The following is a 12,077-nucleotide window of genomic DNA, read 5'->3' on the forward strand; positions in this document are numbered from 1 at the left end:
AAAAAAGAACACCTCCCTTCAACTAATAAGAACTCTCTTTTTTGACAAACTTAATACACTCAATGTTTTCTTACCTTTCAAAACAAAGAAGACCTCTCTATTTATAGGAGAGAAAATCATTCAAAAGATGAAAAAATAATGGAATGTCATCATTATCATTTAGCGCACCTTTATGATTTAGTGCACCACATATTAGTGATAATTAGGTTAAAAAATACATAATGGAATGATTTAATGTACCACTTATTAGTGATAATTAGATTAAAAATATATAATGAAATGAGTAATCTTGCACTAACTAAAGATGATAATGAAAGGCATTTTTATGCACTAAAGAGAAAATTATAACATATGCCACTTATGCAAATTAATATCACTTAATATTGATGTTAAAATGCTAAAACTAACAGTGTGAATAAGGTGGGTGAAAATCTTAGCAAGCCAAGGTTTGCTCTGCCCTATATTGCCATCCCTACAGTTAAGATCTCTAAAGTGCTCTTTAGGTGTAAGTACGTGTTTGTCTATGGTAATTCTTCACGATTTACCCCCTCCCTCCCCCTGCTCCCCTCCCCCCCCCCCAAAAAAAAAGACAGATGAAAAATACTAACAATCCGGACAGTGTTTTGATGATATTTTTAAGTAGTGAAGATTGATAATAATGTTTTAAGTGTTGGATTCCAAGAAGCAAATGATCTATCTTTATTGAAAGGCATTTATTGTTGATCTAGTGGACCATGAAATGCTAAATTTTCGTATTTGAATTTTTTTTTTATAGGAATCTCTAAAGTATATGGTGGTTGATACATAACACTTTGATCATAATTTTCGGTATGAAAATTGTGTTAAACATGAAACTTTACTAAAGTGGATGGTCTTGTCGAACCCAATACAAAGAGTTTAGTTGCAGTTCTGTAGGAGGGGATACAACATTCGAGGTGAAGTACTATCCAATCAAGAAAGAACACCACCGAGAGTACCAAAGATGGTAGTTGGAGGACGAAAGTTTCACGAGAAGCTTGAGCATCTATCACTCTTTTTAGATCACAAATTTCAAAAGTCTTTCTTTATATATCCCGTGTCAAGTCAAATTATATCATATAAAATGAAATAGAGGGAGTTTGTCAAAGTGTCAAGTCAAACTATATCATATGAAATGGTACGGAGGGAGTTCCCTACATTGAAGTAGTGGATGGGCTTAATTAAGTGTCAAAAACACATCTAAACTATCTCATTTTTTGAGCTTCATACCTAAACTATTGGAAATGTGAGTTTCATACCTAAACTATCACTAATTAGTTTCTGTAATACACCCTCTCTACTCTGTGGTATGTGTAATACTCTCTCTAGCTCTACTCTCTCTATTTTTTGAAAAAACATTATCAAATGACATTTCACATGGATAAAATATTTCACCTTGACAAAAATTAAATAAACTATGAATATTAGTAAAGTCAAAGACTAAAGTATTTCTTTTTTAAAAAAAAGAAAATATTTTTAAAAAAACATAAAATTTAAAATATTTTTCTCACATATTCCCCCTCCCCTCCCCCCCCCTCCCCCATCCTTTTAATTTTTTACATTTATTTTATAAAATATTTTTAAAAAATTATACTTCACCTCCTATCCCACTTCTTCCTATAAAAATGTTTTTATTTTTATTTTTTTTAAAATGTTTTTATTTTTATTTTTTTTAAAAATGTTATTATTTTTATTTTTTAGAAAAAATAAATTATACCCACCCCATCTAACCTTCCGCTCTTAATTTTTTTTATTTTTTTTTACATTTTTTAATTTTGTTTAAGATATGTACATATATTACTTTCCTAAAATCATATATATAACACAAAACGAGAAAAAAATTTGAAAGCGGAGGGTTAGGTGGGGCGGGGTAGAGTTTTTTTTAAAAATAAAAAATAAAATAATATCTAAATTATTATTTGAAGGTGGGGGATGAAGTAAGATTTTTTTAAAAAAGTTTTAAAAATAAAAATAAAACCAAAAATTTTGGAGGGAGGGGGGGGGGTATGGTGAGAGAAAGTAGTGGAGTAGGAGAAGAAAAATATTTTATAATTTTTTTTGGAGGGGGGGAGGGGGGATAGTAATATTTTAATCTTTAATTTTAACTAATTCTAATAATTTATTTAATTTTAATTTTTGTTCATGTAAAGTGTGATGTCATAATTTTTTTTTTACCTGAAAGAAAGAGTGTAGTACACACAAAGAGAGATGCATATTTTTCAAACTAATAAGTAATAGTTAAGTATGAAATTCACACTCCCAATAGTTTAGATATGAAACTCAATAAAATGGGATATTTTAGGTGTGTTTTTTACACTATCTCTTTTTTTTTACTATGTCAAGTTCTTGATGTTTACAAATAATTTTCTTTTTCCTGCTTAGCTTCATTTGATCATCTTTGAAAGTGTCATTAATTAGCATTCTAACAAAAAACATTTTTTTCTTTATCGTTGAGGTGGGAAAGTTTGTATCTAAATGCATCTATCCTAAGGTTGAAATTAAATATCGTTGGTTTCTCATCAAAAATCAAAATTCTAAGAAAGGAAATAGAGAAGCTAACAAAGTTCAGAGGTGATATCAAAGAGAAGGCGGAAGAAGATGAGAAAAAGTTTATAAACCAAAACAAGATGTTATCATATGGATCGAAGATGTTCGCGAGTTGGAGAATGAATGGGAAACTATGCAAGAAAGCATTGCAGTGTCTAAGACGCTTACATATAAGTGTTGTCCAAAATGCAGCCTCAAAGCTGATGTGGAAATAAAATTAAATACAAAATAAATAAGGCGCGTTTGAGTCAAAACAAAGTCAAATTTTCCCCACCCCCACCATTCTCCTTCACGCCACCCTACCTTTCTTCTCCTCCATTTTTATTATCACAAACACTCTTTTTGCTATGGCTAATGAGAAAAATAATTTTTTTCATGGTAAATTTTTCAAGAGAAAAACAGAAAACAAGATTGGGGGATAGAAATTCAGTGCAAAGATCAGCGAGGTTGTTCAATTAATTAGGTTTATTGCTCAAAATATTTTCTGGCGAGACTTCTAAAATTGGTCAATTTTTACTACTCTCACATCAAATTAATCAATTCGAGAAGAGATTATTCAATTTATTTGTCTTTTTGTTGATTGTGAGCATATGAAATAAGAAAATTCTCAAATCTTTCTTTTTTTTGTGTAAAAAGTTTCTTGGTTTTGCACAAAATCTAATTTTTTAGTGTATGCTAATAGATCTTTTATGGCAGAGAGCTTGATGGTGATTTTGATGTGGATGCTAAAATTTATGGTTATGATTGTGATGAATTTCAGTAGTGGTGATGTGATTCCAATGGTGAATTTAGTCAAATTTATTATTGTTGTTATCAACAGTGGTTGTGGAAGATTCAAGTGGTGAATTTGGTTGTAGGTGTGAAATCTATGGTGAAGGAGAAGTGAATTTGATGATTATGGCAACAATGGTGGTGGTTTAATGATGAATTTGATGATGTATAGGGAAGAAGAAGCAATTGGGTGACATGAATTTTTTAATTTTATTTTGAAATCTGACATAATTATTGATGTGGCAGTGCCATGGTTATGACATGGCGCGAGTGTGTAACATTTTATCATCATGTAACTAATTGTATATGCGCCAGAGTTGAAATCAATTCACTTTTAAGTAATTCAGGTGTGTAATAGGTCGTCACAATAGTTTAAACGTGTAACTAACTTTTCGCGACAAGTTCGGAGGTGAATTTACATTTTTTCCCCTTTTTGTTGTTTCATTCAGGGGACTAAAAAGGCAAAGGAAGGAAATTCCAGCAGCAGAGAGACACAAAGTTTTCAAGCTAAAGTTAATGGTCGAGTTTGTTATGTATTTACGGTCTGATGTCTTAAGTCTTTTCTGCCAATAACTGTTTCTTGTTTCTACTATTTTTGCTTCTGATATTTTGATTGCTTGATTGTACACTGAGTTGGATCTCTAGCTGTTTGGAATGCTCCAAATTCTGATTTATTTGGTATGATGGAAGTCATTTTATTGAATTTTTTTTTTTTTTGAAAAAGGACTCCCCGATGTTCGACTCAAGAGTGAAAAGTATTTTTTGGGAAAAACATTTATTATAGATTGACAATATCATTAGCAAATCAGATCGTGTCGTGATGGAATTTTTAAGAATATTATGATTCACAATGTCTAGTGTTGGTTAAAACCATAACATAAAGTTAAAAGTTAGAGATAATTGTGAAGGAAGATGACTTTAGTCCAAAAGTGTGAGGAGTCAATTTCCCCCTTCTGTGATAATGTTTTCCTTAAAAAAATATTTTCCATCGTACCATTTTGACACACTTTCATGAACCTAAACTTTTTTTAACCAAATATTCATTGTCTTATTATCTCCTATTCATTGATGTTGTAGCTTGGTAACGGGGAAGGCTAGGTTCATATGGGAGATCATTGTTTGTGTTTACCGGCATTTTGTTAATAATAAAATAGAATTTTCAACATGAATAAGTACAAGGAAGGGGGCTAGGTCTTACCTAACCAATTCTAATGAGGTAATGAACCTCTACGATTTAACAAGCATGTAGAAAATAAGAGCTAGAGAAAACTACGTGTTCTATAATCATTACAAAGTTTATTATACACTCTATGATAATACAGAAAAACGTCAAATATAGAAAAGGGTCAAATATACTCTTGTATTATTAAAAATAGTTCAAATATACCATTCGTTATACTTTTGGGCTAAATATACCTCTCTCATCATACTTTTGGGCTAAATGTACCCCTCCCATTATATTTTGGTACTGATTTGCCCTTATAACTAACAAAGGGACACGTGGACGGCTAGGATAAAGAGAACACATTTAATTTAAGGGAAAAGGGTCAAAAATATCCCTCAACTTTCTTTTATTAATTGATTTTGCTCTTACCGTTAAAGTAAAGTTTTTTTCACCCTCGCCGTCTACATGTCACCCATACCCCTCAATTGGATGAAAAGCCCAAATCAGCTAAAATTACCCAATTTCAATTAAAATTATTCAATTTCCTCTTTTAATCCAAACTCGACCCAAAAAAAAATGACATTTTCAGATATTAATACTAAAATATATTATTATTTTTTTATGAAAAAACATAAAACTAAATTTTCACTCTATTTATCACTTTTATCATATTAACAAAAAATAATTATTTTATTATTTACTATTAATCTTCGGTAATTAATTATTCACCAAAATATTTTATAAAATTTAAGACTAAACATCATTAAATATAAATATCATGATAAGTTATTTATATTAGTAATTATTTTTTAAGGATCGTGGAAAGTCTAAATTGGAAGTGTGAATGGGTGGAGTAACTATTTTCTAATGAACCAATTTATTACACTTTCACAATTTATTTTTTTGAAATAATGATTTTCAAAATTAATTCATTTATTTAACTAATTTTTAAAGAAAAATTTTGTTGAAAATATATCCTCCCAGTGTTGCATGCTACTACATTTTCGATTGTTGTTCACTTGTGTACTAGCACTATTATCTTATAAAATTAATAATAATAATATATTTTATTATATAAGATCTGAAAATGTCAATTTTTTTGGGTTGGGTTTGGATTAAAAAAGGAATTTGGGTAATTATAGTTGATTTAAGGCTTTCCATCCAATTGAGGGATATGGGTGACAAGTTTGTAGACGGCGAGAGTAAAAACAACTTTACTTTAACGGTAAGGATAAAGTCAACTAATAAATAAAGTTAAGAGGTATTTTTGACTCTTTTTCCTTAATTTAAACTATACTCAATTGTATGTAAAACAACGATTTTCAATTTTTTTTAAAAAAATCATTTATTTTTTGAAAAACGCTGCATGTGTGGCGATTTCCTTTGAATATTTTTTTAAAAAAAAACTCTTTTAAACTTAAAATTGTTGCTCTAGAAGCGTTTTTCAAAAAAGAAATATTTAAATAAAATCGCTGCTCCAGTAGCTTTTTAAAAATATATATATTTAAAGGAAATCGTTGCACATGCAGTGTTTTTCAAAAAATAAATAATTTTTTTAAAAGAATTTGAAAATCGCTGCTTTAGCCTACAATTGAGTATAGTTTAAATTAAATGTGTTCTCTTAATCCTGGTCGTTCACGTGTCCCTTTGTTAGGTATAAGGGTAAATCAGTGCTAAAGTATAATGAGATGGTATATATATTTAGCCCAAAAGTATGACGGAAGGGGTATATTTAGCCCAATAGTATAACGAAGGGTATATTTGACCCTTTTTCGATGATAATATGACAAATGAGGATACGTGAATAATGCAAAAATATAAACGTCACGAAGAAGGTTGAATTATCAACCTCAAATTTCATTTTATATATGTATGAACTAAAAAAAAATTATTTGCCCTTCTAAAGTAACCTTTCCTCTTACCTTCTTCTTCTTCTTCGAATCTGTCTAATAGCACTTGATAGTTCATCACTTCATCTTGAATTTATTAGAATACACGGTGTAAAGATTTAATTCAAAAGTAACATAAATTTATTCAATAAAATCTCATGTTTACACATGCTTTACAAGAATTATAGTTAAGTTGTTGCTTTAGGCCTCAAAAACTTTACTGAGTTGAGAAATGATTATTAAACTGCACATGTAATACGTTTAAATGACCTTTTGCCATCAAGTTGGATCGCTCGATCAGATTTAGTCAATTCATGCAAACGATATGGATGAGTAAGTCGATTCAGATAGGATTAGAAAAGAAAAATAAAATAAAATTAAAAAATAAATTTAATAACGGATGATTTTGACTCCACGTGTTATAAATGGTGAAATATTTGACGGCGCTTATTATTTGGCCCAAGCACCGTCAAATATTCTCGCATCTCAACCTCATTTCCCGCATCTCCTTTCTGCTTCCCCTAACAACAACCATATTCTCGAAATCACTCTCATTTCTGTCCAAGATCTATCTCCCGTATGCAAATCCCTTCGTACATATGCCCTAACTTGGGTAAATCCCAATCGTAAACGCACCACCCATGTTGACAATCAAGGTCACAACAATCCCAATTGGAATGACAAGTTCTCGTTTTGTGTAGACGAATTCCTTAAATCTGAATCCTCAGCTGTTCATGTTGAAATTTACACCGTTTCATGGTTTCGCGATATTCTTGTAGGAACTGTTAAAGTTATTCTCAAAAATCTCATCAATCGTTTCGATAACAACACCAACAATCACAACAAAAAATTTGTAGCTCTTCAAATCCGTCGTCCTTCTGGTAATCCACAAGGAATACTCAATATAGGTGTAGCTATTATTGACAAATCAAAACGGAGTATGCCTCTATTCAATGAAATTACGCCTTTATCATTGGATCATAGAGACATTTTAGACAGGATCAATGATATTAATGCTCAAGATCAAATGATCAACAACGATGACAACAATCAAAACGATGAGAAATTGCGAATAAATGACAAAATTCAAATGTAGTAATCACATAGCCTAGGTTATTCAGAGGTTAACAACGGAGAATTTCCCAATCAAGCACGCTCAATCATAAACGGAACAGGAACAACGAGGAAGAACACGGAGGAAAACAGACGAAGGATTGTATTCATGATTTGGAAATACATATTGTTTCGAATTCACAATTGTATGTGGATCAGGTAACAACAATCAAGGGAATCGTAGAGTTAATAGCAGTAATAGTATTACTGGCAAGAGCAGGAAGAACACAAATTCTGCTTAAACAATTGTACGTGCCCCTTTTTGTATACTTAAAAGTAATACACCTATTTTATATGTAAAAATACATGCATAGCAAGTAATAGTGAACAAGTAATCATACATTTCAAAGAATGAAAGATTTTAACTTGAAACGAAATTGATATACACATCATGAATCATACAGAGAATCACCTAATTGACCGTCATACCTCTTAACCACTTCATTAACCACTAGGTCACACCCTTTGAGAATGTTCTATCGCGATATATAGAACATTCTTAGTAAAAAGAAAATAAATTAATAATTGTAAAATTATCTATATTTTCTCTATAATTAGGTAATTTAAGCATGACATATGATTGTCGAATGAAGTTTATTGATAATATAATTGAAAATTTAAGTTGATAGTTTATTGCAGTAACACAACTATGGCATTTTAACTTGTTTGTAAACAAAATAATTTGAAGTAATTGAGAAAAATCCTTATCATGAGTTTTCACTTCTCTTTCATAAAAGATAATTGTAGCACCGATATTTTCTATTGTTTCATACTCCACTAATAAAAGTTTGTTTTTCTATCTTTACCAGCTTAGCCATTAAAAATAAAACGAGTTTGATCGATTATAATTTACGTCGTATCATTCCTTAAAGTATGATCATTCTTTTAAAATTATTGTTAGGAAAATTAATGTGCTTGAGCCGTCCCCTATCATGTATTAAATTGTCACCGCGCTATGTGCTAGAGGATGGCATACAAATAGGCAAGGTTTACAAATGATCAATGATACACACAAGACCTTCCCCTTCACATGGATGGACCAACATATTCTTGCTATCTTCATCAACAATATGATTGGCGGAATTATTATAAAACTCACAATCCTTCTCCTATATATCATTCAAGCTTATGTGTATATCAACTTTGAAAATTTTCACAAATTTCAGCAATCACCAAGTTGCAAACTGTGACTTCAAATATTGAAATGGAATATTCAACAGGTTGGATAGATGTAAAAGATTACTTATTGTATGATAATTGATTGTCGATAGGACAGCATATTATGGCTATCTCCATATCCTTATAACTCACTTTCGCGAAAACGTCAGAATACACAGCTTAGAGGTGTTGCGGAGGAGCTGATAACAAGTTTCAACAATATTGTAGTATAATAAAAATAAAAATAAAAAACTGCAATGTAGCAAAATCACCACATGTCCCACGAGAGGCGAGATTCAGAGGGGAGTGAAGTAATAACCTGCTGGCTGTCCCATACCATAAGGCATTGATGGTTGCATTCCAGAGCCATAGTAGCCCGGGGTTGTTCCTGCAAGTCTGGACAAACCCAATTGACCTTGCATCCCATTGCTTGCGTATTGCTGCCACAGTTGTTGTTCCTGCATTAACAAATGTTGTTTCCTCTCCTGTTCTGCCATTTGGACGTAAGAAGGAGGTGGCACAGCAAGGGAAGCAGCAAATGGATCTTGGTTCCCTACTGGTTGGACTGTTCCATCAGGGGCAGGTAACGCGAGCATAGGCTTTGCGGTCTTTCCCACTCCAGGCAATGCTACACTGCTGGCACTCCCACCAGTCACCTGAGTATTGTTCAGGTGCTGCCTCACGGTGCCCTGATCGTACATCCCGTTCAACAAAAGCGAATCAAAACCACCTGCTAAATCAGCCGTCTGCTTTGACAAATTACTGGCGGTTTCTACCAATGCTAACTCCCAGTCAGCTTTGCCAATCTCAGCAGCTGGTGTCTGCCAAGCTGAAGTTACTTGTCCGGTCTCTCCATCAGACGGGAATGCTTCCCAGGAGTCATTCCCCTTGGCTACAGACCCAGAAAACAGAGCTAATGCCATTTTATTGCCCTCGCCATCAGCTGTCACTCCATCATCCTTCAAATTCACCAAGTCTTCAGTTACCTGCTGAGTATGTGGCCTTGGCTGAGGTACAGGTTGAGCAGGGGTGGGAGGAGGAGGTGTGTGATTCTCGGGTGGTGGGAGAGCTTTAATTTCATTCATATCTGGTGTTTTCTCCTCTTTAACTGCTGATGAACTCTCTGCTCTATTTATCTCAGGGCTCCTTGGCCTATTTGCCCTCTCTCTCAAGAAGCCCTCAAGCGTGCCCAAAAGCTTATCAGTGATGACTTGCACTTCTGGGAACTCGGATGACCTTGCAATCCCAATATCCTTGCACCAATTGTAAGTGCCCACAAGCTGATCGATCATCTTTGCTGCACTAACATAAGCATCAAAAGTCTTGACACAATCAGCATACTCCATCTCTGCAAACCGATCCAACAAAATCTGTAATACCTCACAAATATCAGCATAAAGCTTGAAGCTCTCCTTCACAAGAGAATATAATGCCACCAGCACCATCCTACTATTCTTGGCTGCACCAGTCGGTCTACAAGCCAAGAACCTATCAAGAAGCTGAAGCAATTGATTCAACCTCTCTAAAACCTTCTCAGGCTTCATTTCTCTGACTGGCGTCACGCCACTTTTCTCTTCCCTTCCAGCAGACTCATCAGGCTCATTAAAGAACCTCTTTCTCCTATCCGTCCCATGTCCATCGGACCGATACTGACCATAACCATCAACGTCATTCAACTTCCTATCATAAGTAGTCAACTCAAGCTTCTGATCTAAATAAATGGCGTAAGTCCTAACGAATCCAGAATGATCCCATGAATTAGAGTGCGCTTCATCACGAAAACCAGACATATTCAAAACCCTCATCCCTCTCCGACTTGCATACATGATCTCGTGACCAAGTACAGGGTCTCCATCAGTTAAAAGCCTATGCACAAGGATTAAGGCCTTCAACGCCACAACCCAATCATGGGTTTTGCTTAACCTCTTCGACACTGCAAAAACAAAAGCACTCACATACCCTCGATAATTAGAGGTCAAGTGCAAAATCTCCCTAATATATTTCTCATCTGCTGGATCATTATCATGAGTGGTTGCTTTCACCACCAATACTTCAAGGTCTGGCGCAACATTGCTCGTCACTTTAGCTAGGCTTATACTAGTTTGATCTTTCACTGCACCAATTGCCTTCCTAATACTCAGCGCCATCACAATTATCGAACCAGTTCCTGATCCAATAACTTGGTGCCTTTAATCACCTTTCACAAAAACAAAACAACCACAAAAAAGAATCAAGTTCCTTTAATCCAATACTATTTGTATTCCGCTACTCAAATTGATTACAACTAGAATTAAAAAACTATAACGCATCTTGTTGAAGCATGACCATCTCATCAAAAAGCTTAAGTTGTTACATTCTCAACACGCCCTCTCACCTGCAATCCTAATTATTTTTTCATATGTCAACAATGTGAAATTTCTTCTTTTGTTATAAATAATAATGGCGACAGTGAGACTCGAACCCACCGCCTTTTTTTTTCTTCACAACTCTTATAATTAAATATGTTTTAAGGGTATGAAAAGATTGTTTGATTCCACATATCCTGAATAAAAACAACAACAACTACAACAACATACCCAGTGTACCCTGATAGTGTCATATAAATTGGGAAATATTTAACAAGCAATATTATATTTTAAAAAAAATAAAAGAAAATCTAAAAACCCTTTTGTCAGTATTTTACAAAAGATTGAATAGATCCGAATCAAAGCCGGTAATGATGAAATTTTCAAGATCAATATCAACAGACACAAAACGTCAGTATACAAAATTCAATCGTCACAGCTAAAATTACTGAATACCCAGATGAAATCACATTGAGAATTGATAGATAGGGGCAAAAACCTCATACCCTTTTCGGAATTTCACTCAAATCTTGATCGGTTGATTGCCGCCGGCGATTCTTTTTTTTTGTTGTTGTTGGCGGAAAATCCAATTGAACCAGAATTGATATATAAATATATATATTGATATTGAGTGAAGAAAAAGGAGAATTGAAGAAAAAAAAACGCGTAGAAAGAAAGGAAAGACAGAGTAATGGCTAAAGTTAGAGACTTAATAGCAGCTGCGTTGCGTATATTTTCTTGTATATACAGTCAGTTTCTGTGGTTATTTATTCTCTTTTGATTTGATTTAAATATAAGTTTTCAAAATATATGTTAGGATGCCGGTGCGACCTTTTCTTACGCGATATATTTAAAGGTTAAGGAAAATATTTGGAGTGTTGGTATTATATTAAATCACTAGAATGAGCTTTAGACGGGCATATGCAGTGGTATTGGTCGATTCGATTTGATTTTAAAGTTTATCAATTTGTAGATATGCTAAACTTTATTAAAATATTGTCTTATCGATTATTAGTTTAACCGTTAAGATTCGACATACAAAGTAATCATTGAAAATTACTTTAAAATAAG

At 33.1% G+C, this 12,077-nt stretch overlaps 2 protein-coding genes across 3 annotated transcripts; one reads left to right on the forward strand and one right to left on the reverse strand.

Moving 5' to 3' along the window:
- The first annotated feature begins 6,790 nt into the window (after positions 1 to 6,790).
- Positions 6,791 to 7,666, forward strand: LOC129892972 (uncharacterized). The gene is given in 1 exon segment (XM_055968473.1): positions 6,791 to 7,666. A coding segment is annotated over 1 exon segment (876 nt).
- Positions 7,667 to 8,729: 1,063 nt separating this feature from the next.
- On the reverse strand, positions 8,730 to 11,753 carry LOC129891394 (putative clathrin assembly protein At2g25430). 2 transcript variants are annotated; one of them, XM_055966741.1, is made up of 2 exons: positions 11,513 to 11,753; positions 8,730 to 10,828 (listed from the first exon to the last, which is right to left on the reverse strand). In XM_055966741.1, exon 2 carries the CDS (start codon positions 10,806 to 10,808, stop codon positions 8,958 to 8,960), a length of 1,851 nt encoding a protein of 616 aa, XP_055822716.1. In that variant the 5' UTR covers positions 10,809 to 10,828; positions 11,513 to 11,753; the 3' UTR covers positions 8,730 to 8,957. The 2 variants fall into 2 exon arrangements, with proteins under 2 accessions (XP_055822716.1, XP_055822715.1); XM_055966740.1 differs by having other exon boundaries at positions 8,730 to 10,858.
- Positions 11,754 to 12,077: the final 324 nt, after the last annotated feature.

This window comes from Solanum dulcamara, chromosome 6 (assembly GCF_947179165.1).
Source record: "Solanum dulcamara chromosome 6, daSolDulc1.2, whole genome shotgun sequence".
Classification (NCBI taxonomy): domain Eukaryota; kingdom Viridiplantae; phylum Streptophyta; class Magnoliopsida; order Solanales; family Solanaceae; genus Solanum; species Solanum dulcamara.

Coding starts and splice junctions, on each gene's coding strand:
- LOC129891394 (XM_055966741.1), bottom strand. CDS start 10,808: ATGGCGCTGAGTATTAGGAAGGCAATTGGTGCAGTGAAAGATCAAACT.